Genomic DNA, 26630 nt, shown 5'->3' with positions numbered 1-26630 from the left:
CTGTCTTGGTTCAGAGCAGGCAATAAACTGTCTTGGTTCCAGGTCAGGGCTGAGGCAACACAAGAAGCTTGCAGTATTTGTGTCTGTGATGAACTTCTTTCTGGACAGAAGGTTTTGTTTTTTTTTATGAGATTGTACAGTAATGCTGCTTTGGAGCACTACCTTTATTTCCCCCGGAGCAGAGTATTATCTGGTGCAGTATGTTTAAAATAGTTGTGAGCGGTACGTAATTAGTAGTTTTCTTCTGAATCTCTAATTTCCACTGTGAAATGGGTTGTTTTATGGAGTTTTTCAAGTTGTAAAACCTTCATACTAGCACCATGCCCTAGCTAGACCGGTTATTGCAGAAACAAAATTAAAAATTCGGCATGTGGTAACTCACACTTTGAAAACTGTGTGACAGCTTCTTTCACCTTGGTAAGACAATGCAGGATTTTATTGGTCAACATTTGCTGATGGCTTTTACTATTATTATTTTATTATTATTTTTTAAGGGTGAGTGCAGCATGGATTAGTGCATTTGCTAATTAACTTAAGAAAAACTAATTGCTGTCCTGGGAGCAGCTTAAAACACTAAATGGACATCAATATTTACTGGAATCCCAATATCTGCAACCTAAATTCTTTTAGAATATGAAATGATAAATCATGTAGTTAAGGGGAACTATACAAGTGCACCACAATTTCCTGCTACACTGAAAATAATGTTTCTCTCCTAAAGGAAGGAGGAACGGGGGAAAAAAAACAACAACCAACCAACCAAAAAATAGCAGGGCATCTTCTGGCAACTCTAATAATTCCCATTAATATTCTCATGTTTCTGACAGCATTTGCCTCTGCGTTGAAAGGTCTCCTCTGCTTGGGCCGCTCCCTCTGCTGCCCTTGGCACAAAGGAAAATGGAGTCATGAAATAAGGCAAAAAGCTCAGTTGCTGGTGTGTTTTCTTTACAAAAAATATGATGGGAGTGGCTGAGGCTATTCCATGGTTGCATTTGCCTTATCTTTTAAGAATGGTTGGTGGTTGACTGGGGTAATCTGTAGGTTGCAGAGAAGAACGCAGAAGCAGTGCACTACAGAATTTGAATTTAGCTTGATCTTCTTGGTGCTATTGCTAAGGGAATGTGCGGTGAAGAAGCCTGGAAGTTAATGATAGCTGCTTCTTGTAAGATATTCCATGGGCACGTTTATTTTCAAGCAGATGAATAAACACACTTGAAATCAGTGAAGAGTAAGCAGCCTGTCTGGAATTAAGCGCTGCTCTAGAAGCGTTGACTCAGGGTCTTTGTGTTCAGGCTGGGGACTGGGCTTCAAAGTTCAGGCTGCTGCTGAAGGATGCCTGCTTTATCATTAGGACTATCACTAGGGAGAAAAGTGTCGCTTCTAAAGAGATTCATATTCAGAATATCAAATTAAGGAAAAAAATCACCTCAACATAAGAGAAATAAAGCAGCAAACATTCAGTATCTTGGGTGTCTCTACAGAAGTATGTGGAAAAATACAGATCGCCAGAATGGCCGTTACCCATTTTTGATTACTGGTTCTGTTAATATTTGCTCAAAATGGGAATAATGGTCTCAGTTTAGCACATTGTAAGGACATATCCATGTTGTAAATTGACTGATACCGTTTTCTGATGAAGGTAGGATGCTGTGCTTATATCTGGAGGTATCTGCAGATACACAAGAATTATGTGTAGTAGGTGACTGTTCAGTGATGCTAGCCACTGCTTCATATTAGGCGCTTCCCTCCCCCCCCCCCCCAAAAAAAAACAAATACTGAGTGACTGTTAGGTCTTGCAGGCAGATCAGTGGGAGCGTTTTCAGCTTCTCCAGCCTTTTGATGGAGCCAGGAGGCACACTGGTCACCTTCAGCTGAGCGTGGCTGACATCCTCGCTGTCGTCCTGGGGAAGCCTGTCTCCTAACAGGAGGGCACAAACCCAGGCATTTTACACATCTCTCAGCTGAGATGTAACTTCTAGAGATACAAGTTTCAAGGAGGTTTCAGACTCACACATTGTGTGACCGTCTGTAGTAACCCTTTGCCACAAGCACCTCAGTGCTCTTTACTAAGATGGGTAGGCTACTTGCAGGATGTGAAAACTAGTAGTTATGTCACTGCAAGGCTTGTTGAGGATATATCGTGGTCAAAGATTTGTCCTCCCTGCCTTAGCTATAGCATCAATACTACACTCAGAAAACAAATACAGAAGATGTTTCATTTCAAGACATTTAATTATATAAGTAGTGTTCTATAGTAAGACTTCTTATAGAGTTCAGAAATCTAAATCGCTAAATATTAAGAGAATTTTCTGCATTTTTAAAACCTCTTGAGTTTAACTGCTCTCTGTAAAATAACGTTAGTTTAGCCATTTAAGCCAAAGTCTAGCTGTAGAAAAAAAAGTTAGGTGATGTTGAAGCTTGTTATAAATTGTAATTGTGTGCAAGTAGCATAGAAGTACCTTTTTAAACAATAAAAACTATGCTATTTTACATACATTCCACCTAATTACATTACAGTGTGTATTAAGTCATTAGCTGTTGATGTGATTGTGCACTTCGAAGAAGCTGTTGCCTAGTACTTTGTTAGGCTAGCATGTTTATCAGTGGGACACAAATACTGAAAGTATATTAAGGTTCTTGCTTATTTTACCAACTAGAGGAATAATTCAGAGTCACAGTTATGTAATCTGATAGCTGATCAGGCACCAGCAAGGTCAATGACACCATTTGAAGTGTTGTGGATAATAAACAAGGGCCTCTGGCTCAGAGGTGGGATTTACAGAGTTATCCGATTTTACTCAAATAAAATTTCCAGAAATTAGTGAACTGGGGTGCCTTAATTTAGGAGTCCCCAGACAAGCCACGTTATAAAGCTGTTATGCTTCCAGGATATTGAACACATTCTTCAATGCGCAGAGACAGCACGTTTCAAAGCAGGCATCCAGAACTGCTCACACCCTTCTGAGATCTGGATGCTATATTCAACTTTTTAAAAGTGTAGGCTGCTTTGAAGATCTTATTCTGAAGCTTTGATTGCCTTGAGTTAGTTGATGAGATGCAGACATTTTAAAAGGGCTCTTAGAAATCTTCCTGCCTTCACCTGTGATAATTCCTCTTTACCCCTGTACTACAGCCAGTGACTTAACAACTCACTCACTCAGAAATTTTGTCTTAATTAAACCAGACCAAAAAAAATGGAGGTAGGATGCAATCAGATGTGTCAACTTTTGTGAGTAAGTTAATTTAATTTAATTTTAGCTAGAGGTCCAGATGCTAGAACTGTAGTATTGCATGATAGTTTCAGTGTACGTCAAAAAAACAAAACAAAAAAAACATGAAAAACCAAACTTGGTTTCTCTAGTTACAATGGAAACGTTGAGAACACAAAGCAAGATTGAAAAGTAAGAAGAATTAAAAAATCTGTTTATCAGATTTATGTGAAATTTAGTTTCAAGTCAAACTCAAACACCCTTTTTCAAGAATTTGCACTCACTAAAACTAACATTCCAACATTCCTGTTTATATTACAACTTCATAGAGTTCATTTTGAGGTCTTATTCCTATTGGGATTTTCCAGTAGCTGAAACTGCTGCTGCAGTGCTGTACCCGTGTTACTGCAGTTCCTGAGGGTTTTGTAGCTCCATCCAGTGTTCCGAGAGGGCGGGCGACATGGATCCAGGGCTGCCTCAGATCTGTCAGTGCTTCTCTGAACTAGAGTATTAGCGGAGGCACAGAAGTTGATATTTAATTTCTTTATATTTGTCCCAAAATTGCTTCATCAGCCATAGAGTCGAAAAAGCATCCTTCTGTACATGTGGATGCCTTACTTCGTTTAAGCAGCATATAGTGCAAAGCTTCCAGATTCCCGCTGGTGATATTGATTAGGTTTTTCTTCAGTTGGTTAAATATTGCTTTATTTACTTGTGAAAGACACAGTGAAGTTAGGGATTTTATTAAAAAAAAAAAAGAAAAAAAAGAAAAAAAAAAGAAGGCAATCTTTGAACTGTGATATTCCTTCCCGCAAAATAATACTTTGAAGTTATATGTGATTTTTAAAGCAGGATTTGGAACCACAGAAGCTAGTAAGTAATCTCCATCATTTATTCTCCAGCTGAACAAAATGATGGATGGATTCTAGAGGCAGCAAATTTTGCTCATCTCTTGAAGTTTTTTCAAGTGGTTTTTAAGAATGGAGCTCCCAAGTGGAAGGGCCTTCAAAATACGTCATTAGTTTAGTTCTTTGTACAAACTACATCACTTGGACTAGCCTGTTATTTTTAAATGTTTGTCTTTCACATTTTGTTTTTCCTAGTTCTTCTTATTTTTTAAAGTCTTCTTAGTATGAGAAAACATTAGAAGACTTAAAATTTAAAGACACAGATGTACATTTACAGGCAAGGCCTGAAAACAAGGGGTTGGAAAAATAAATAAAAATTAAGAAAAGTCCAGTGCAGCTTATGGTTGTTCAAGAGCTTTTCTATTAAATTTAAGGAAGAAAGTCATTAGTCTAACATGGTAAGCATTTAATTGGACAGAGGTGAACATCAAGACGTAATGACCAAGCGATAAGTACTGAAATAGGCAACCCTCAAAGGTTTTCTGAAGAGAGACTAAGTCCAGACCTAGCCGAAGTGGATCTCTTTGTGGGCTCCAAGGTCTGTGTTTGGCATGGAGTCAGATGCTGTATGGGTATGTACATCTGGGTTAACTTTACCAGAAGTGTTTGCAGAGATCTGTAAGGTGTCTGAAAGATACATTCATGCAACTGAAATATACCATCTCTGGGAGTGTCACTCTTGGTCTGCGAACAAGAGTTGCAACTGAGCAACCGTCTCTCTTTGGAAATTTGTCCTAGTAACTCTTCAAGACATTTTAGCAGGGAATCCGTAGCATTTTTTTTTTAGTTCCTGTGGACAATTACAGAACAGTAGTAGCCAGGCATCTTTCTCACAATCCAATCCACATGTAATTATACTAAAAAGCTGGTGTAGTTTGAGCAAGAAATTTATATATGTCTGAATGTAATAGTTACTTAATGATTTAGAAAGTACTACGTGTCTTTGCAGTTGCAAGCCCAGGAGTAAATTAACCCAAGGAGAAAAATGTGTAAAGCAAGTTACTGTACTATCAAAGGAACTGATAGCAAGCTGTGTGTGTGTGTATGTGCGCCTGTGTAAAAAACAGAAAACTTAGCCATATGAAAACAAAATCTCAATTTGGTATCACAGTAATTTTATGAAAATGAAGGTCTTTATAAATTGAATAAGAAATTTTAAAAGCTCAAGACGAAGCAGACCTCACATAGACCTCAGAGTCCCCATGACCACACAAGTGTATTCAGCCTGCGGTTTTTGTATTTTGTACTTTGGATTTTTTCTTTTGTGTTAATGCAGCCCGCTCTATGCAATGGCCTTTTCTGGTGATGTGCCTATGGAAAGACATTTCCACCTCTCTTCATCGTTTGGAAACACACTTATGTGCATACCAAAGCCATTAATTCCAAGTAAAAACAAAAACAAAAAAAATATACTTGAATGTGTTTTTTTTTTGGGTCAGATAAACCCACTGATCTGCAGTCCAAATTCCTGGGAAATGTAAAATATACATATATAGATAAATGTGTGTGTACGCACACAAGCACACATTAATTTTTGTGGCCTCTTATGTCTGCAGTTGAGAAGTTATCCCAAAAAGACAATCTGCTCAGTAAGACTTTCCCTTTTTCAGGTGTGCATATTTGCTGAAATAAAGCATTCCTAGTGTGGTGTCAGACTGACCAGAGACTGGTTTGTGTTTAAAATACCAACCTTTCAAAACTTAGTACATTTAGTTAATTGTTAACCCCACTTACTTTTACTCAGTGACAACTTCCAACAAGCTCCTTGAAATATGGATTACTTACTCAAAATATTTCAGTTATGGACTCCCTTAGGACTATATTTAGACTACTAATGTGATGAAATACCTTATAAGCTGTATTTCCTTAATATATTACCTCTATGGCTTTAATAGATCCTTTTCATTTTGTTATTGTTCATCATTATTCATTACTAGAGCAGCTGAAGTATCATTAGCACTCAAACAGGAAAAGCTCAAAAGCCAAATTCTGCCAGGCTCCTGCTGATTTAACTGACAGACTATCAACATGTATCACAGAACTCAGTTTTCCACTGAACTAATAGGGAAAAATATTCGTTTTGTTTTTTTCAAAATATATTTCTCTGTAGTCTGTTTTTTTTTGAGACTTCTTACATTTTTACAGAAAATGTACAGATGCCTAAACCTGCAAGCAGTGGTGGATGTAATGGGAGCTAGGTTTCTACGTGCTGACTGAAAACTGAAGTTTGGACTGAGACCCTTGTTTGTGTAACATGACCATATGTTTATTCTCTTGTACATTTTTTACTTTAAGCAAAAGTATTAATTGCAAATGCATATTAAAATAGAAATAAGACTATAATTTCTTTGTCTGATATGTGGCTCTTTTTGTTTGGCAGGGTAACTCCATCTTCCGAAAATCCCAATGGTGCTACCTGTAGTGTAAGTCAGGGAAAGCCTTCTTTAAGAAGAATAAAAGGGAGAATACACAGAAGCAAAAGTCTTGATAGCATTGATTTCTGTGAATTCACTGTAAGTACCTTGTATTTTATATTTATTCTAGCTGGGAATCTTCCTAATAAAGCAGGTGTATTAGGTTTATCTGTTTGTTAGAATCAGAAAATGTATTGTGCTTATATAGTTATATAATTAGTTATATATATAATAGATATAGTTGCAGTCCTACACTGGCAATTGTAAGAAAAGTGGTATTGGTTATATAATGAGTGATGCATACCTACATTTTTGTTCTTGACTGAATGTTAGTTAAATATTTTGATTTTGGATTTTAATATTGCCTCTTGCATAAGATGCATGAACTAACTGGAAAAGGAATAAAATGAGATGAAAAACGTTTTCATAATCTATTTTCAAACTTAGAATGTTGAAGATGCATTCACAGTGAAATAGATTATTTTTTTAGGAAATCCTCAGAATTATTTGGATCGTGTGACTATAGTAGAGTACTAGAAAAAGAAATAAATGTATATACCTTATGTGTGTTTATATCACTTAAAAGCTAATATCACAAATTATACTTAAGCAGTATTGGTGTATACTTATTTGCTTCTCTTTGGTCATGGTTCAAATGTTTTTGTTTTATATTTTAAGAAAATTTATAGTGATCATGGTGTCAAAGATTTTGTATAGATTAAGCTTTAGAGATTTAACAGAATTCAGAGAAAAAAATGCTCAATGGGGACAAATGTAACTTTTAATTAAGGAGGTGTTTACATCCTAATGATGAAAGAAAATAAAATGTTAATATGGATGGAGATGGGACATAGGGGTAGATTTCTTGCTATTTATACTGTTTACAATAGGTTAGAGTTAGTCCTAAAAAGTCATGGTATGTTTTCAGAAATTCTTTGCTGCAAAACCAAAAATAAGTTACACCTCTCAAATGACTCAGGAAAATTTGGTCGAAACAAATTATACTCTGACAAACTAATGTATTGTAGTTAAGAAACAGTAAAATAATGGTAAAGAATATATTAAATTATAAACCCACTATTAGAAATGAGAATGAAAGAGGCAGATAGGAGATATGTGCTATCTCTGTGACGTACAAATCAATAGTAATGCGGAGAGACATTGTGCTGTGTGGCACAGTAATAAAAATAATATCATTAAAATGTCCATATGTAATTTGGGGAATTAGCTTTATCTAAACCAACAGAAAGAACTGAGTATGTGCAGCTTTTGTTGTTGTTAAAAATGATGCTAATAGTATGAAAAACAGTATGCTTTCTCAGAACTGTTTTGCTTCTAATTACAAAGTCTTGTAGAGCTATCTCTGGGACAAAGACCTTGCTGTTTGTTGTTTAAGGAAATAATGAAATCAGTAGCAAGGATTTGTGATTGAATGGGTTGTGTAGTGTCCAGATACTTATAGCATGCAGGTGCTGAAAAGCCAGGTCTCGTTGCAGGGGAAACGTGTCCATGAGGCTGTGTGCGCTGTCAGCAGCTAGCACTGCTTGATTTAGAGTGCTTTGGTGAGTGCTGTTGTCACAGAAGTGATGTTGGTGTAATCATTACCTTACTGAAGGGTAAAAATTCTCTTTGGGAATGAGATGGCTGAAACAATAATTTTAGCTTGTGCTATATGGGTCTTCATCTGTGTGGTCTCCTATTAAGGAGTTTTATCTAAATCTCTACTCTTGGGGCCTTCAAAGAAAAAGAGATCATAGCCAACGGTAAAAAGAACATCTTGCATGCCATAGAACCTTTGCAGAAGAGATTTGAGACACGTAATAATGGATCATGTCTCTATCTGAGGCATACAAATATTTAGAGTAAGTACATCTATGACATTCATCTATTAATAGCAAGGTATTGATAATTAGGCTCACAAAAGGAAGACCGTTGTTTATTCTGAGGTTTCATGTTAAAGGATGATATGAGTTTAAATAGCTAAATGTGGAAATCAGACTTATAAATATGGACTTTCTTGCTGCTACATAATTAATTCAGAATTACACTGAAATATTTTGTAATATTGTATAATGGTACTTTTATTGTTTTAAAATTGTGATTAAAAATAGATCTAAAGAAGTAATCGAGGGAATTAGTGTGCCTAAATCTTCCCAAAGTGCTCCCAGAACTGAATGCTTTTTACGGTCTGCATCTTTTTCTAGTAAGAAGGCTCAGGCAATGGCATATAGAATAAAACTGAAAAGAAAAGATTTATCAGAAGCAATAAATTATTTTACAAAAAGGGAAAGAGCTTTTTAAAGCATTCTCTTTAGAACTTTTCTTTGTTGTAGTGTATTGTTTTTATCCACAACAAAAATGAGAGGTTTCATATTTTAAAGATGTATGTGATTTATATGCTGACAAACTCCAAGTAATTGGAGGATCCAGTGAACTGTTGTTTTTCTTCATTGTACAGTGAGATTAGGACCTATTAATAAGTCTGACTGTTAGAGAATTTCCATGTCTATATGTATCCCAAAGTGGTCTTGTTTATAAACCTTTTGTTCCTTATCTATAAGCAAATTCGTACTGAGGACAAATCCTGACATCAGGAAGGCCTAAAAACAAAAAAAAAAGTTTTATGCTTCATTTTCTCCAGGCATGAAGAGATGTGTCCCCAGTGGGAAAGATCTGGGTTTCCATGCAATATGTACATATGAAAATGCAGGACCCCAAAACCCTGTATTTCCTACTTTCCTGTGACTTCAGCTGTGGCAGTGGACAGGTTGTGAGAGCAGCATTAGCTGGGAGGTTCATTAAAACCAGTTTTTCTTTACAAGGGAAAAGATAACCAGAGAAGAGCCTGTTGTATGTGTAAGATCTCGGCAGAGGCCAAAGAGTGCCTGGGAGGGAATACCAGGGGCTTCATGGGGTTGTCTGAGACGAGGTGGTGCTGCCACGTTCCTAGTTTCTCACATGGTGTCTGAAATTAGTGGCAACAATGGCTTTGTTATACCTGTGCCTTATAATATGGATGGCACACCAGGATGCTGGAGGGGTCTTTGCCTATAAAACCTCTTTGTAGGACAACCTGCTACTACAAGGGCTTATTGTGGGCCACGGGTATTTGTGGGAGACTGTCACAGCGCACGGCTGCTGGCTGGTGCTTGGCATACCTGTGTTATCATCCAACAGCTGCCTCTGGTGTGCTATCCTTAACGTCCTGTTCGGAGGTATAAATTCTTCCTGCTGACAAGTGGTGGGAGTCTGCAGGATTGCTGACAAAGATCTGGGTTTTATTTCTCGTGATACATCTGCTGTCTGAAGGGGGTGATCCTGGGGTTCGTAACAGCCGTGCCTCTCACTACCATTTTGCTAAGACAGCAAGCAGGAAGATAAAGCAGTGAGGTAATGATAAGCCACAGAGCGATGGGGCAGCTGCTCCTTTAAAATGTGTATCTGTCTTGGACTTCTTCACCCTTTTCTTTATTCTCTCCAGGTATTACTGCTACCACTTGGTCTGAGGTTCATGCGTGGTTTCCACAATCTAAATAAAACCTGTTTAATTGTCCTTCAGTTCTTCAAGAAGTATCACCATGCTACGCTTCCCCAGATGTTAGTCTCTGAAATACTCAGCGTTAGTTGCAGATATCAAAAATGAGTGATTTTTGTTGAGTATTGGTGAAGAGTTATCTGCAACCCAGGAATGTTGCATAACTCCTATTCCACACTGCAGAAGGCTTTGAACTAGAGAAAGAATCGGATTATCAGCTCTCAGAGAGAGGTGTGAAATGCATCTTACCTTGTAGAATGAGCTTGTCACACAGATGTTCATTACATCCGTTTTTAAATGTTCATTACACTGAAACAACCTGGCTTTGCACAAGCTACCTGCTATAGCAGCAGCACTTCAGAGTCCAATTGGTCGGCAGGGATTTTGTCGTACTTGGCATTGTGCATGCACACACCAAGTGTTTCCTCCCACAGACCTCCTGGTCAGGTAACAACAGCACATGCGGAGTGGCTCACCTTTGGCTGTGTGATTGCATGAAGGTGAGTGGTCGCTGGCCTTATGACAGGTGTTGTATGTAGCTCACAGTGTTACAAACCATGGCCACCCCTACAATGTGCAGACACAGGGAAACTGTTCCCTCCTTTCCCTGTGAGACGGTGCTGATGTTTTGTGGGGATGCCAGCGAGGGAGACTTTGCTGAAACATTTATAAGGAGCTCATTTCCTGAACCTTAGAAGAGAGAGAGCGCCTGGCATATCTTCTTTCTCATTTTTAGTAGGGTAACTTCTTGATCAGACTGGAGGAATGACCAAAATCCTCATCTTAAGCACGCTGTTTGTTTAAACGAATACAGACATTACATTTTCCTGCTAAAATCAGCCCTTGTGGAAGAAGGAACTCTTCTTGGAAATCGGAGCACTGCAGTTATTTACAATATGAACAAGCCCAGCTCTGCATATTTTCTGGAGGCAGCTGATGCTAGCCTGCTCTCAATAAATATGCACACAGCAGGTTTTCAGTCAGGCTACAGCCAGAGTCAGGCAGATAATTCCCAGTGTCCACCTGCAGCAGGGGTGGAAGTCCAAGGAAGAATTCTGCAAAGTGCTGGAGAAGGGCTGAGTCCTGCTTTCATTTTCCCATTCTTTTTCTGGTCTTAGCCTTTTTCAGATGTGTTGCTTTTTCTCTTCTCATCATGTACTGACAATAAAGTGAAATTGGCTCAGCTCATTTATACCGGCACTTCAGAGGTCAGGGGATGTCAGCATGCAAAATACAGAGGTAACTCAGGAGGGTAGGGCAGGAGACTACTCAAAAGAGAAGAGGGAGGCCACTAAGCACTCAGGGCAGCTGAATACAGCACTGGGGAATGCATGACTAAATGGAAGTGGCAATAAAGGGGGAAATCATCAGAAAGTGAGAATTAGCAAACACGTAATTGTCTTTTTTAGGTAGAGCATGCTGATGTTCACCTCTGCTACTAGTTTTTAGTTGACTGTAAGTTTTAGTAAGCGTTATGCCCCTGAAGGGGTGTGATGTCTCGTGTGCTTTCTTGCAGAGAAGTGTTTCTCTGTGTGCATGCCTGCTGTTAGCAGGGTGCAGCGGCTGACCCCGCACGCTCTGCGTGGGGTCCGTGTGCGCAGCACGCCCCGGGTGCCAGGGCGGGCATGTGCAGCTGCAGTGGGCTGCCTGTACGGGGCTTTGCTGCTGCTGTTATTGCTAGGAGTTTCACCTTCTTTGTGATTTGCAATGACGTTTTAAGGCTGGTTAGAGGCTTTAGACATTAACTTGCTTGGATGCTTATGATGACATCCTAATTTCACTTCGCGGGTCCCTTTGGTAGATTTTGAAGGTATGCAGCAGGCTGAAGAATCATGTTGCTGTTTGAAATGTCCTTACCAAGAAATGGAGAATTTGTTGCAGTGATTAGCCAGCCCCATTCCCCCAGCGAAAACATCCAGTGATTAAAACAGGATACTGTGCTGTGCTGCTCTGCTAGTTCCTAGAGTGTATTGCTGAGGAAAGCAATCTAATATGTACTGAAATCATGGATTTATTGCAATTTCTGTTTTATTTAATCTAACCCAAACTCCTCTTCCTTTTGAGTCATCTTATAAATGGCTTTTCAGATGTTAGATATTATTCTGTAGTTTGTTGTGAAATAAAAATGTTCTGTTTTCATACTTTTATTTGTCTTGATTTTTCCTGCTGGGTATTTTAATCTGAATATGTATCTGTAAAACTGGTACAATGATAGATGAATAATAATACAGATGATATGAATCTGAGTTATTTCTGAGGATGGAGACATAAGAACACTGACATTCTTTAAAAAGTCCTGCAGGTATTTTAGTCTTGTTTGTAGATGTGGAAGGAAAAATTCATTAGCACAGCTGGAGTCTTGTAGATGCCCTTAATTTGTTCCTGTTCAGAGAAGTGTGGTTGTTAGGCAGCTGTTTGTGAGGATTAAATCCTCGGTAGTAGCTGAGACTTGCTTCACAATGTTGTAAAAAACAAATCTCATGTAAAAGTGACTCATTTATTAGAATAATAATTTTGTCTATTGACAGATATATGAACACAGCACTGACATTACACAGTAGGGCCAGTTTTAGTCAGTTTGCTTTACCTAAGTTAGTTTAATTGATTAAAAGAAAATTATTTTTTTATTTAACCACTTAACACATTTTATGATTAATGAAATGAAAATACTTTAAGTTTTTCCTTCATGTTTCATTGGTAGGTTACACAGAAAAATTGCAGAAATATACATGTTATTTTTAGCATATCTAGTTATTAGTTTAAATAGAGATAAATTCTTTTTAAACTGATCTTGATTGAAGCAACCTTTGAAATACAATACGGACCAAAAGAGAAAATACTGCAGGCTGTAGATCCAAGATTACAACTCCTCTGGGAAAAAGAAGGATGCATTTTCAGCATTGTTTACTTCTCTCATTTTGCATTTCATTTAAACACAAATCCAAAGTTTGATACAGGTACTATTCCAAATGTCAAGGCAAATTTTTAGGTCATCACGCTAAGTGGTACTTATGCAGCCTTATGATTTATCCAAGAATGTTACCCATAACAAGTAATTTAATTTGCTAACTTTTAAATTGTGATTGACCTTGATTTGTGTTTCTGAATTGATTCTGGTTGTTTCATGCTTCTGAGTAAATTCAGCACACCAGTTTAAATCTACCAAGGACAGTAAGTCCATAACAGTCATTATACCAGCAACTGGATTTAGGTTTAAGTTTAATTAGAAATATATTTTGATTGAGTACATTTTTAGGTTATTTTTATTTCTTCTGAGGATGGCACCATGAAATGGGACAGACGGAGCTGTATAGAAATGTTATTTAGCATGTGTTAAATTAATACCTTGTTTAATACCTCAGTGTCATCATAGTTTGTATATATTGTGAGTGTTGACTTGTCAGGTCTCCCCCTCCTTAAGAAAATGTCAAAAGATATCTAGGCCATCCTGTAGTTTGTCTTAAAATTATATAATAACAGCTCCCTGACATGTGGCTGTATGGGATGCTGGCGTTCTGTATCCCTTCAGTCCCAATGTAGCAGTGCACATGCGGTTGCCTTCCAGCAAACCGAGGCCCCAGGCAGGGTGAAGGTCCAACTGCCTGTCCTTCGGCTAGCACAGGGGGCTTGGGTAGCACAAAGGTGATGGAGAATGGCCATTTTCTCTGGTTTTGGGGTGCGTCTGAGGGCTTCCTTTGCGTATTCATTTCTGCTCTGGATTCTGCATGCATCCAAATGAAGATCAACTTGGAATTAAAGCAATTTGATAGGCTGACTCATGGAAAAGAATAACTTTCACATAAATATGCAAAACTTCTCTAGGTGGCTGCTAGTCTGATTTTTTTTGTCTGAAAATCAGTTTCTTGATTTTCGTAGTGATGTTGACTAGATACCTTAGCATTTTGTTAGCTGTTTTATATTTATACAGTAAATAATTGCTTCTGTCCGAAATAATTTTATGTAAGTGAATTTATATTGGTTTTGAGTCTAAGTGCATTTATCTTTCGTGCCAGCAATTCTTCACTGATTTATTTCTACAGGAGAAGTTAAAATTACATTGCTCAATCTATTTTCCTGTTATTGATAGATTTATTTGTTTGACCTTTCTTCACCATTGTGTTCAAAGAGAGGCAGACTGGCTCGTATATATGAGGAAACAAAGACAGGAGCAATTTCTGTTGCAAGCTCTGAGCCTTGTGCTTAAAGATAGTGGAAATCAGGAGTGTCAGTATGAATGGCTTTTCAAATATTTCACTACAAGGTATATGCTGAAAAGTCTAGTAGCATGTCTGTTTTAATATTTTTATTATTTTTTTTTTCCCTTGGTGGGGAGGGGGGGGGGTGCTTTTGCCAACTTATTTGACCTTATTGGAGTTGTTTCCACTTGGAAACTAGAATTCGTGAGTGATTATCTCTAGGGGTCTTTATGATTTCATTTTTATTATTTAAAAATAAACAGGTATGAGTTGGTTTTATTTGTAAAAGCTGCTGGGAATTTTCTGTCATGAAATACGGGTCTAAATGTGGGTAGTATTGGCCAGTCTGCAAAGATGCAGTAATTTCTTAGAAATAATAAAGATCCTATAGTGCAAGTACAGTCAACCTCAAAATGCAGTTTGGGGTTTTCAAGATTTTGAAGTACAGCATTTGGCCTCATTAAAAGGTCTTTGAAATTTGTTCTTTCTTAAGTTAGAATATAAAAAATATTAAAAGTTTTAGAAAACCATCACTTAAACTCTCTGGTCAGTTGCTGCCAGAACGCTCTCACGGTGTGTATTTCACAGCTCTGCATTGTATTTGTTTCTTTGCACTTTGAAGAAGGTCTTTTTAGTTGCATATAGAGATGAGAAGATAGTCTGAGTTCCTGATCAGCAGCAGAATACCTCGTTTTGAACTCAGCTCAAGGTTATCCGCTACTATCCAGCTATCAGCGGACTTCAGCCTGTATAAATCCTATAAAAATACATAATATGTATATGGTGCAGATGCCTTCACATCGCATTTAATATACAACATTTCACTGGTTAGGCTCACCTTCTGTCAGCGTGCTCTTTACATAAATTTTAGACTTTTGTTGCCTAAACTCTGCCTGTCAAATCACGCCGTCTCTGCCAGTAGCAAGCACCTCCAAGAGGTGCTTGACCCGAACTGCGCAGTCCTTCAACAGCAGTTGAAAAATGTCATCGTCACCCTGCCAATGTCTGCTCTTCCCAACTTTTTTCTCTGCTCTCTAGAAGCAGTGGTTGGTGCTCAGGAATGTGTCATTTAGCACTCAGTAAGGTATTGCTTTTTTAAACATTCCTCATCATTCCAAACATTTCCCTGTCCAGCCCTCTCCGATTCTTTGTCATCCAAATGGCTGACAAGTGTGCTTAGGCAGGGAACAAAGGAATTTGCCTTTAGCAGATGGTTTATTTTAAGAGGCTGTACCAGTACTAATGTAGAAGAACTGGCAGGATGCTCTCAGCAGTCAGAAAAGATTTTGATATATGTGCTGTAGCGTAAGGTTTTGCTGCAGTCACTGGAAAACTGTGAAAAGAGAGAAAATGCAGTTAAAATCATGGAAATATAATTCTGTGCATTGGAAGTTGAAAATGAAGTACATTCCACTCAACACCTGAGTCTTTGACCTAAATGCAGAATAAAATAAAAAAGATTGATTGTAAGCACCTTGGAATTCAGACTGCATGAGTTTGCAAAAAGGTCTTAGCAAACTTCTGGGCTTTTTTAGTCCAAAGAAATCTTTATTTGGAATTTATTTTTATTTTGAAGTCTGAACCTCTGAATGCAAAACAAATTGTTTATACCCTGTGCTTAGAGTGACAAAAGAGCTAAAATGCACTAGTGTTGTAGGGCAGTCAGCGTAGGCTGTCTCATCGTACCTGCAGCAACAGACACTTTAAGTTTGCAGACATTCTGGTTGCTTTTGGCACAAACGTCCTCTTTGTCCTCTGGCACAGCTGTACTTGATTTTTCAAAGAAATATTGGCTGTTTGTTGCCCATCTATATCTAAGAAGAGCAGCTTGCTTCTCCCACTGGTGTAATACGCCTTTGCTGATTGCTCTGCAGTATTCCGTGAGGAAGCGTCCAGGGCCGGATAACCTCTAAAGAGCAGCTGCCTTTGGATATTTGGCACTGTTATTAGCAATATACTATTGGGATCACAGGCTTCTGTAATAAATTTAGCAATCTTGGCTGCAAGATCATTATACTTATCTAGCACCCCTTAGAGCAAGAGTTTGAGAAATAAGTCTCCTATTCTCACCGTGGTGAATGCCACTGCAGGAGTAAGAAGCAGATCAGAAATGTTTGTGTTTTTATGAAGATTTGACATTTAACTTGGGTATCTACTGACTTCCTCCAGCTGGCTCTCGAGGACAGCCCAGGGGACACGTACTGAAAGGTTGTTGATGACAAAGAAAAGCAAGAATCAACAAGATAATCTCTAGGAGCTGCTCAGACACTCAGGAACCTGAGAGCAGTTTCTGAGCTCGCCCTGGAGGAAAGTTAAAAAAAAGACAATGCGCAAGTCTGAGGTGAGGTGCTCTGCAGGTAAAGGAAAATGAAGAAGTCAAATCCTCCAGTGTAAGGTTTACAGCATAACCTAACTGCAAACACGGTTGATTTCCACCCCTCTTAGGAAGCCAGCGTGTCTTACTCTTTGGCCTAACTGTGATGAACGTAGAATGAGATTTTTGGCACTCCTGTGTACCAAAGTGGGGAGCTGCCTGAAGTGCCCAGGCAGCACTTCAGCTGCACTTGCTTTAGGTGTGGTTTTTATATGCGAACAGTAGAGCAGTGCTTTGTGGAATAACAATTCATTTACTCTAACGAGGTAGGGATGTGAATTCCCAAATTAATGATCCCTCACCAGATGCGTGGAAGCTTTTCCACAAATTTATAGCTGGACATGCAGTTTGTATTCTTTTATTCTTAAATGTATGATCCCTGTGAAACTTGGTCCATGATATTAACCTAGTTAAACATACCTGGTTATCTACCAGTGCTTCCATAAGCAGAGCAATACAGGGCTTTGCCTTTCTCTGTCTAGCAGGTAATCTGGGTAGATCGGGCATTTTCATATTGCACCACCTCACTGAAGATTTTCCCAGTATCTGCATTCAGTCTTTACACTTATTGGCCATGGTTTGGAGCAGTGTAATGAAACAGCTTTGTATACCTGGATGGTTCTTACTGAATCAAGTACTTGCAAAGCAGTAGCAGTGCTGAGATGCAAGCATGCAGAGATGGCCTGCCTTCATCTCTCTACTTCACAGCAATTCTTCTTCTGTATGTTCACAGGCAAGCTAGAATGAGTTCAGACACATGCCCAGGAATGCGATGCATTAATCCAAAAGTTTTACAGCCAGGATTTTGTAATCTCATATTTCAGTTATTAATCTTCTCTGAAGTATCCATTTCATGGATCCAGAACTGCTGCTGCATTTTGTAAGGGAATCCTGGGGCTTTAAGAGGAGAACAAGAAGAAATACAATTTGGGGGGGTCAAAACAGACAAGTTTTTTAGAACAAGTGCAAAATAAGAAAGATAACAGATGAGTCAGGAGGATTTGTTGGACTTAATCCCAAACACCTAAAATTCCCTGACAGGAGCTTCGTTTCTCTTCTAGCACTACAAACTTTTCCATTTAAGATAGTACTTAGAGGGCACTTGCTCTGTGTGGAGTGCTCACAGAAGTGGCAATGCACAACCTGCAGTGTTATACATCTTCTGCTGAAGATGTATGTACTGGCACAGGCAGCAAAATTGCAATGTGCAAGGTAAGAGCAAAGCAGTATAAGTAGCTCCCTGCCAGCAGAAGAAGTCTTTTTTACAGACTTCTGATTCTGCTGGTAACCTGGGACTTTGGTTGTGGAGGTTGTATTCTTTTCAGACCATACCTTTAAAAAGGATCTTCGATACATTGCTGAAAGTAACACACTGTGCAGGTTTGGGATCAGGCAGTAGGTGTCATTCACTAGATCATACTTACTTCAAGACATCGAAAAAGATGATCTGCAATTATGTTTTGCCCCTTAAAAGAATTTTTCCTCAATCAGTGCTTGCAGTGGCTGTCATGTTAGCATTTACACAGCTTGTCTTGTTTATTGTTTTCATCTTCAGCTTCTGTGGCCCTTACTGGTTGTGTTACCGTCGTGCTCAGACCACCCTGTTAGTATCAGAGTCCTGCTGTATCAGATGTTCTACCGACAGAGGGAAGATTCAGTTCTCTAAACCTCGACTATGTTAAAATGTGTTAAACAATACTGCAGATCCATCAATCAAAATTATGAAGAGACAGGTGGCTTATCACCATAGTGTTAGTCTTGAGTCCCATAACTTTATCTGAAACAAGGCACTGCATGTAAGCGTTTGCTTTTCTACCTCTTCACTTTCACACAACCATCCCAAAATATTAAATATTCTGCAAATTGGGCTGGATTTATCCTGAAGTTTGTCCTGCTTTTTGCCAGGGTCTGCAGTTACTATGGTGTTAAAACCTGGACACCCATCCTGCCTCTTCTGTGGCTATCTGATGAAAAGTGAGTGTGAATGCTCAGAATCCCGTCAATGGGGAAAACCATGTGTAAGAATAGTGGTTGTTTGTAGGACCCCTTTAGCCCTTGGTCTACAAAGAAGAGTGTAATTATATAAAATCACTGCAGTTGATTTGCATAACATTTTTTTTTTCTTGTAAAGAATATGTTCTAAGCCTTTAAAACTAAGCGATCTCAGGAGGATGGTTCTTCTGCCAGCACCCAGATAGAGTACATACATAGCTCGAGGGTGATTACAAATAATCCCTTTCCCTCTGAGTGAAATGATTTGAGAGATTTTAGTAAAGGTTACAAACCAAATTCTGCTTAAATTTGACAGAAAGTGGGAAAAGAACATTTCTAACTACTATCTTCAGGAAACAAGAGAACTCTTTTTCGGGATCTATCAAGAATTACTTTCTGTAACAGACATCTTCAGAGGAAGGAGGATTTCTTTCCCCAGTTCAGGGCTGTTTATAAAAGTTTCCCCTCTTCCTGCAGTGTTGCCACACTTTAATGTAGATGACGTGCCATATGATCTTCATGGAGTATCAGAAGCACAGAGTGATTTGGGATGGAAGGTACCTGCAGAGATCCCGTAGTCCAACCTTCTGCTCAAAACAGGGGCAGCTTGGATGAGGCTGCTGAGAGCCTCTCCTGCTCATTTGTGCTTGTCTCTGAGAACGGAGGCTCCAGGGCTTTTCTGGGCAGCGATTTGTTCTTGCTGCTTCCTGTCCTGTCACTGTGCAGTTCCAAGAAGAGTAGGCTCCATCTCTGCAGTCCCATTAGGTAGTTGAAGACAGTGCTAGGACCTCCACCTAGCCTTTTTTTTTAAAACGTAATTTTTTCACCCTACCCTAATGTGTTGAGCTCCAGTCCTGTAGTCACCTTGCTTGCTCTCCACTGGACTTGCTCTAGTTTTTCTTGTGCTAAGCAGCCCGTGACCGGACCCAGCACACCCAGCATGGTCTGAGAAGTGCCAAACAGAAGGGCAGGAGCAGCTCCTGGGCTGGCTGGCTACCCTTGGCTGTACTACGGGCATCCTCCTGGCTCCCGTTCAGCTTGCAGCCTGCCCACCGGGACCCCAGCGCTCTGCTGCAGGGGTTGGCAGCTCTGCCTCTGGCCAGTTGCTGACTTGTGCAAGTTGCTGTCTTCAGCATGCCCTGGCTTTCCACCCTAACTCTTCAAACTGAATGGTGGAAGCTGAAGTGCTGCGGTATTTCTGCAAGACGGCTTTCAAGTCTCTTGCGGCAGCTGTTGGGCAGAGTACATGGAGTATGGGAGGTCTGAAAATAAGATATGTGTTTAAATTATGTTCTTAAAGAACCGAGTTATGACTTACCGTGGCCACCCTTCCTGCAGATGAATTAGTTTAGCTCTAATTGTATTGAAGGAAAAATAATATTGGTCTTACAGCATACATAAAAATGCTAAAATTAATACAGAAATCAAAAAGGCTTTTAACCAAGTGGCGGGTGGAATGCAACGAAATCCTCAGAACTCACCAAATCTTCCTCTTGGTTATTAACACAGTGCATTTTCAGAATCATTTTATCAAAACACCAGTAGGGTGCACAGTCGGGCTGCACAGTGGCTTGGTGTTGCCATTTACAATAGCTCTAGTCCAGCCTCTGCTGCTTGTGGTGCGTTTGATGAAGTTCTGCTTCCTAGGGAAGGATTTTGTTGGTCCCTTTCTTCTTACCCGCGTGAACAGCTTTACATGTGGCTATAGTCTGTACCAAAAGCTGAAATAAGAGGGGACATCATTAGACTTGAAAAAGCCTGAAAGAAACTGAAACACCCAAACCGTATGCCTTCTAAAGTCACTTATGACTCACAGTTTTGACTGACTGAACTTGGCAGCATTTGTGGTATTTTGGGTATATTTGCGGAAACCCACAACAGTGCATTTTGTCATCTTTTCTATTCAATAATTCAATACAAATTTTAGTCTTTTAAATTGTCTGAATCCTTTTGAGATCTTTTCAGGAGTGAGAGTTAGCTTTGAGTTATTTGAAACGAGTTATTAAATAGATTATGTAAACGAGTGATCTCTTGTGCTGTTTTTTGTTTTTTTTTTTTATCCTTTAATCAGGGGCAGAAGGCCTGGGAGTGGGGCCAGAAGCAAGGAGTCGGCAGGGACTGTGCCTCCTATAGAAGAGGGAAGGGAATTTGGAGTCCAAACCCGGGCAGACGGGCACGAATAAGCCAGAAGCGGGGTGAGGAGAAGGGGCAGAGGCAGCGGGGAGTCAGGCGTGCTGACAGCAGCCGTTTGCCCAAAGCAGACTGTACCTTCTCCTGCACAGCTGGCGTCAACCTGCATGTGGTCTCCAAGCTGGAGTCACCTGCCCTTGTCCTGTCCTCAGAGACAGCGCTCTGCAGACTGCGCCCCATCCGTCCTGCGCCTGCCCCCTCACCGGCAGCTCCCCTGGGACAGGGCAGTGGTGCACAGCCTGGCAGCTGCCAGCCTTGGTGCTGCTGCTGGGAAGAGCCTTCCCGAGCCTCCTGCAGACCCCTTGCATGGCTCTGGGCCCTTTCATGCCATGTCAAGTGGCTGCGAGAAGCTGAGGGTTTCACCTTGTTTTGAGTGAGGAATCAGCATCTAGATGATGCGGCTGGGACAAGTCAGCAGAAACAGCTAAATATGTGCAAAATTTTAAGTGTGTGGTGTGCAGGTGAATCAGCTGCAAAGCTTGGCAGGGCCCAGGAACCTGAACCCCAGTAAACTGGGTTTTTATTCAATTACAGTAAATTACAGGAATTAAAGACCTGACAAAGATTTTAGAGAAATTATACTGGCACTCAAAGGCTGGACAACCATCTGAGTCTGCTTTCTACTGTTTGATTAAACTAAATAAAATGTATTTGAATATAAGGTAAGTTTTTTAAAGAAAGTATTTAACAATTATATACTCCTATTGTCTTAGGTCAAAGATGCTTTACAAAATCAGGTGATGTCGATGCCATATTTTAGAATATTAGAGTTCAGATAGATAGTTCAAGATCTAAAGATTAGTGTTGAAAGAATATCAGAGATAAGGTAGTATTAAGCCCCTATACACTGATTCCAGAGTTGTGTTGCTTTTCTCCAAAAATTGGGCACTGAAGTGTAGTTAAGGGGAAAAGCTGTCTGAATATTGGCAGAGCACTACCAGAAGTAATATTGCTGCAGTCATTTCAAGTGAAGAAACCTAAGGTGATCTGTCCTGGGCCAACCTCCTGATATGAAGGTATGGATTTTAAACATAATGAACAATTTTATCCTTTTTGACACCTTTTTAATTTACATCGTAAATATGCTAGATGAATTTTCAGTAACTCATTATGTAATGACCCACAGAGATGGTTTCTGTGACTTACTCACATTTGGCTTAGCTATGTTTGTTTTCTGTGATTTTAAATTTATACAATTAATCAAAATTATGAATTCACATATCAGGTGAATATTCCTATATTGTAATTAAGCCCTCTTGACTTTGCTTTTCTACCATTATGAATATTTGAGTATTTTTTTCTGCAAAAGGTGTATAGGAAAATCCTGTAACCACTTTTGTAGGTTCATCACCAGCTTACTGTCCTGCCAGGAATCACTAATGTCACAGTCAGAGGGATTGTGTCAAGTAGGTCACGGACATACCACTGTTGGTGTGCAAAAGCATCCTCTGTTGCTTTCACAACTTCCCATCAAAGGCAGTTGAGACATAGCCAGTGGCACTCCAGTAATGGTGCATACTGGTTTGTGTGCTGAACTACATGTTCTTGTTTCTTTCCTCCCTCTTTTTTTTTTTTTTTAATCATTCCACATTTCCAGACTAATCTTGTTGTACTTTTAATGACATGAAAACTTAAGAACATTTGACAATTCCACCACTGTGCAGCTTTGACAACTGGAATTAAGTGCCTAAATTAGGTTAGCCAGCTTTTCGCAATTGGATGTGGGCTCAGACTAAATGTAACGTGCATGTATTGCTAAGTCAGTTTTAATGAAGAAATGAAGTTTTAAGCAGGAAAAATAGCTAGAAGAATTGATGAGATTTTATATTTTATCTGAGACCGCCTGTAACTTTACAAACCTATCTGCCTGTGTCAAACAAGACAATATTAAATATACTATGCAGACCTCACAAATATAGCTTAGCGCTGAATCCTATCAGAAAGGTTTTTAAGACAGTGCTTTTACCACAGAGTAATATCTCTATGTGTGACTGAAAAATCATACCATTTGAAACAATCTACTCACAGAAAAGAAGAAACAAACAGAATTTGTTGGTATGTAGTCAGGTATTGCTATAAGACAGTAGGAATATTTCCATAGGGAAGCCTGCTGAAATTTTCTTAGTAAGCACCACTTGCTTTTCTTGTGTCATACCGCTGTATTTTCTCCCATTCTCCAAATCTTGCGCTAATTAACCTCCTACCTGCCTTCCCTCAATGCCAATTCTCACTGTCTCACACCATGTTCGGTGCTTGAATCCCCTTCCTTCTGTCTTATGCTGGCTGAAATCCATCTCTCTGCATGTTAAATATGTTAATTAATTTTCTCATACACGGGACTGATATATAAACTTTTTTTTTTATCTAATCACACATTTTGGTCATGTAGCTTCTTGCAGAGTATATGTACTTTCATGTATGTTCTTTAATAACACAGGAGAATTAACTTAAAAGGCCATAGCTCCAAATGCATACCTCTCCATCTTCTTTAGAAACTGAAAGCATCAGTCAGCCAGAAATGCATCGTGAAGCACTCCACATCCAGTTGCATCTCTGCTTTCCCTGCCCATTTTGAATACCTTCAGAATTTTCTCTTAGAGAAAGCAGGAATGTAGAGGAGATTAGATTAGGCCTTAAGCCAAAGTTTTACTGCCCAGAACTGTTGGCAATGTTTGTGTTTTCTTGAGATGCAAGTATCTCATCTCCATTTATACTTTCTCAAATTTCTGCCTTGACAACTTCCCCCAGCACTGAGTTTTAAAGGATTCCAGTGCACATTTGTTCAATATGCTAAGGAATGATATGTTGCAATATTTTTTATTCATTAGCACCCAGCAAGCCTGCAGCCCTACAAATGCACTTTGCAAACATCCAGAACCAAAGTGAGCCGTCTCATTGATTTTCTTTCAGTTGCTCTACCACCTGCTTCCTTGCCTCAACAGAAGGGAAGCGGCAAGTAATACTATAAATGCACAGTGAAGTAAAAGAAAGCATTAACTGAATTGAAATCCTTTAGTTCAATTTTATCAATGCCTACTTCTAATCTTACTTTGCTGCTTTTGTCTTTTTATTGCCATGTAGTGTTCAGACCTCATTAGTGCTATCTGTCTTTGCTTTTACTAGCTTTTCTTTAAATCCATTGATACTCTAAATGGGATTAATCTTTCTTTCTGATGTCCAAGAACGAGAAGGGAATCCTTAGAAGTAGATTTTTATGATTTGAAAATCCAGATGTTGCTCCCACTAATAAAAAATCAATTTTTTTAATAATCATACCTGTCATGTGGCAATTGAGGTGTCTTTCTTGAGAAGATCCGGCACATGAGTTATTAAGCAGAGAAGCTTTTATACATCCTCCATTTTTCCTCATTTTCCTTTGGAGTTTGCTTTTGTGGAGGGGTATTGTCAGGCATGTGCAAAAGGGAATGCAGGTGGGTAACAAGGGGCAAGTGTAGATTTTCACAGATTTCCTTGGGTACATCCCATCTGGAGGCACAGCTCAGGACTTATTAAAGCACAGAGCTCTGCCATTTGCTCAGAGGTTTTGGCAGGAAGAATGTGGTATATCCACAGCAAAGGTTCTCTAACCCTCAGTCCATAGGTTGATGGGTGCTTTCACAAGTGCATTTAGCATGAAACTTTTATTTATTCCCCATATATCTGTGATGCAATCATAAAAGTAATCAGAAGATATTAAATTGTTGTTTTAAATGGTTGGGTTAAAGGAGATCCTTGAAACAGCTTACATTTTTTAAGGTACCCGTTTTCATTGTGCCCGCTGGCTTTGCTTACAGCATCTTTTTGCAACATGACAAGCAGCAGACAATTGGAAAGGCTGGGAAAGACAAGTCAATTTAGAAGCACAAAGCTGCTGACTTGCAGTTGCTCTTTACCAGCAGGGAAGGGTTTATCTCATTACTATTCCCTTGAGGTCTAAGCCCAGCCCACATGCATACCAGAATATTAAAATATGTAGAGAAACTGTTTTAAAACCCTTCTGAATCAATTTTTCTCTCATCCTAGCCAGCTTCATTTCTGTTTCTTGGCATCTGTTGGGTTTCCACATTAAACCTGTAATTCTTTCATTTGTGCTTGTTTAGGGAAAACCACAAAATCTGCTGACACAAAAGCATTTTGTTAGTCATATTAGTAAATCTTCTTTAATCGTCAAATTATGTTCCAGGTACATCATTCTTAGTGTCACTTCAAGGCTTAAATTCACACTGTATGCTGGAACGCATCAACATGTTGTATAGCATGGGTCATGACAAAACCTGCACACTGTCTTTGGAAAGACAATTTACAGTGCGTCTCTTGCTCTGAAGTGTAAATCTTAGAGTGCATAAAACAAAACTGTCTAAAACTGTAAATGAAAGAAAACCAGAGACCTAGAACTAGGGTTTAAGGGTAATTTCTGCAGCAAATCTCCTTTTCTCCTTTTGAGTTGTCTAGTTTCAGAGAACAAAACATTTTCTTTCCTCACATTGATTTTTGTTTGATGTTTAGGAGGGTAAAAATCCCTGGGATGTTCTGTGGAGAAGACAGAATTTATAACAGCATATTGTGATGGGAATATTATAGCTACCTAGTGAATCTTTCCACACTGATACATATGATGAAAAATGGTAACGATACAGTTTAAACATTTGAGTTTGTTATTCAGATTTGTCCAATACTCCATGGACCCTGCAGAGGTCCCTTCCTGGTGCACTTAGAGAGCTGAAAGGAAGAAGAGCTTTAAAAATAGTAGGGTGGGAGCACAGCTGGGCTGGATGGTGACCAAGCATCTCAGAAGCCCTTGGTGACTCACGGTCCCAGCTGTCCCAGCACTCCGATTCCCGAGCAGCCACTCTCCAGGACAGCCACATGGCTGACCCTGTGATATATCAGAGCTGACTTGAGCTGCTGCAGAGCTATATGTAGCTCAAGAGCCACACGTTGGTCCCTCTGGCATAGATTGTTCAAGTTTGTTATGTCTTATGGCTGTTGGAGACGCTGCGGTGTGTTATCGCACTACATTATGCAGGTTTTACAAGGCAAGAACCATATCCCAGTGACAGTCCCCGTGAAGGAATTCATAAGCGTACGAAGTCTAGATACTGCACATTTTTCGGAGTATCTTTTCATGTGTCACTTCCATTCTACAGTGGAACTTGTTTTCTAAAGTTCAACTTCAGTTCTCAAGAGGCATTGAGCTTTTACTGCCTGACACTGGTTAACACAATGACTGACCTTCTGTCCACTTGGTTTCCAAACCAAATTTTTACTTGGAATTTAATTTTTTTTTTTTTGCTTCTGCTATGTGTAAGATGTTCTAGCGGTAGTGTTTTTCTTTTGTGTCATATCACACCCTTCTTTTTTCACTATGACAGAATAATCAATGCAAAACTTCCCATGACTTTCTTGCTCCTTGTTCCTCCGCGTAATGCTGTGATTACCTTGCAGATGTGCAGAAGACACAAGCATTGAGTACTTTTCTGACTGTGGATGTCGTTTTTCCTACTGCCATCATAATTGCCTCATGTGCACTTTTTTCGTTGATGCTGATTCTTACTGACCTTAATCCCTCTTCTGAAGAGAAATGCCTGTCGAACCTTGTAATACTGTCAAAAAGCATGAAGTTCAGAGAGCCACAGCCCAGTGATGGAAAAGTCCTGTTAGGTCATCTAGGCTGTCCCTTGCCAGCACGAGGTTCTCCACAGGAATGCTCTTGAATGCTTTGCCTCCTCAAGAGAGGTCTGTCGTTCTTCAGCTGGAATCCCAAAGATGTTCCATTGTCCATGTAGATGTCCTGTTGCAAGATTTCTCCTCT

General features: G+C 39.4%; 1 protein-coding gene across 5 annotated transcripts in view; it reads left to right on the top strand.

The window, feature by feature from the left end:
* The window catches only part of TJP1 (tight junction protein 1), a 161171-nt gene that overhangs the window by 2872 nt on the left and 131669 nt on the right, over positions 1–26630 (top strand). For all 5 annotated transcript variants that reach the window (XM_068695339.1, XM_068695336.1, XM_068695335.1 and 2 more), the window contains exon 2: positions 6498–6630. In XM_068695339.1, coding sequence (XP_068551440.1) covers positions 6498–6630 — 133 coding nt within the window. The remainder of the gene's footprint in view (positions 1–6497; positions 6631–26630) is intronic.

Source organism: Anas acuta, chromosome 12 (genome assembly GCF_963932015.1).
Source record: "Anas acuta chromosome 12, bAnaAcu1.1, whole genome shotgun sequence".
NCBI lineage: Eukaryota > Metazoa > Chordata > Aves > Anseriformes > Anatidae > Anas > Anas acuta.
The sequence above is the reverse complement of the archived record's forward strand: the minus strand, read 5'-3'. Positions and strand labels throughout refer to the sequence as shown.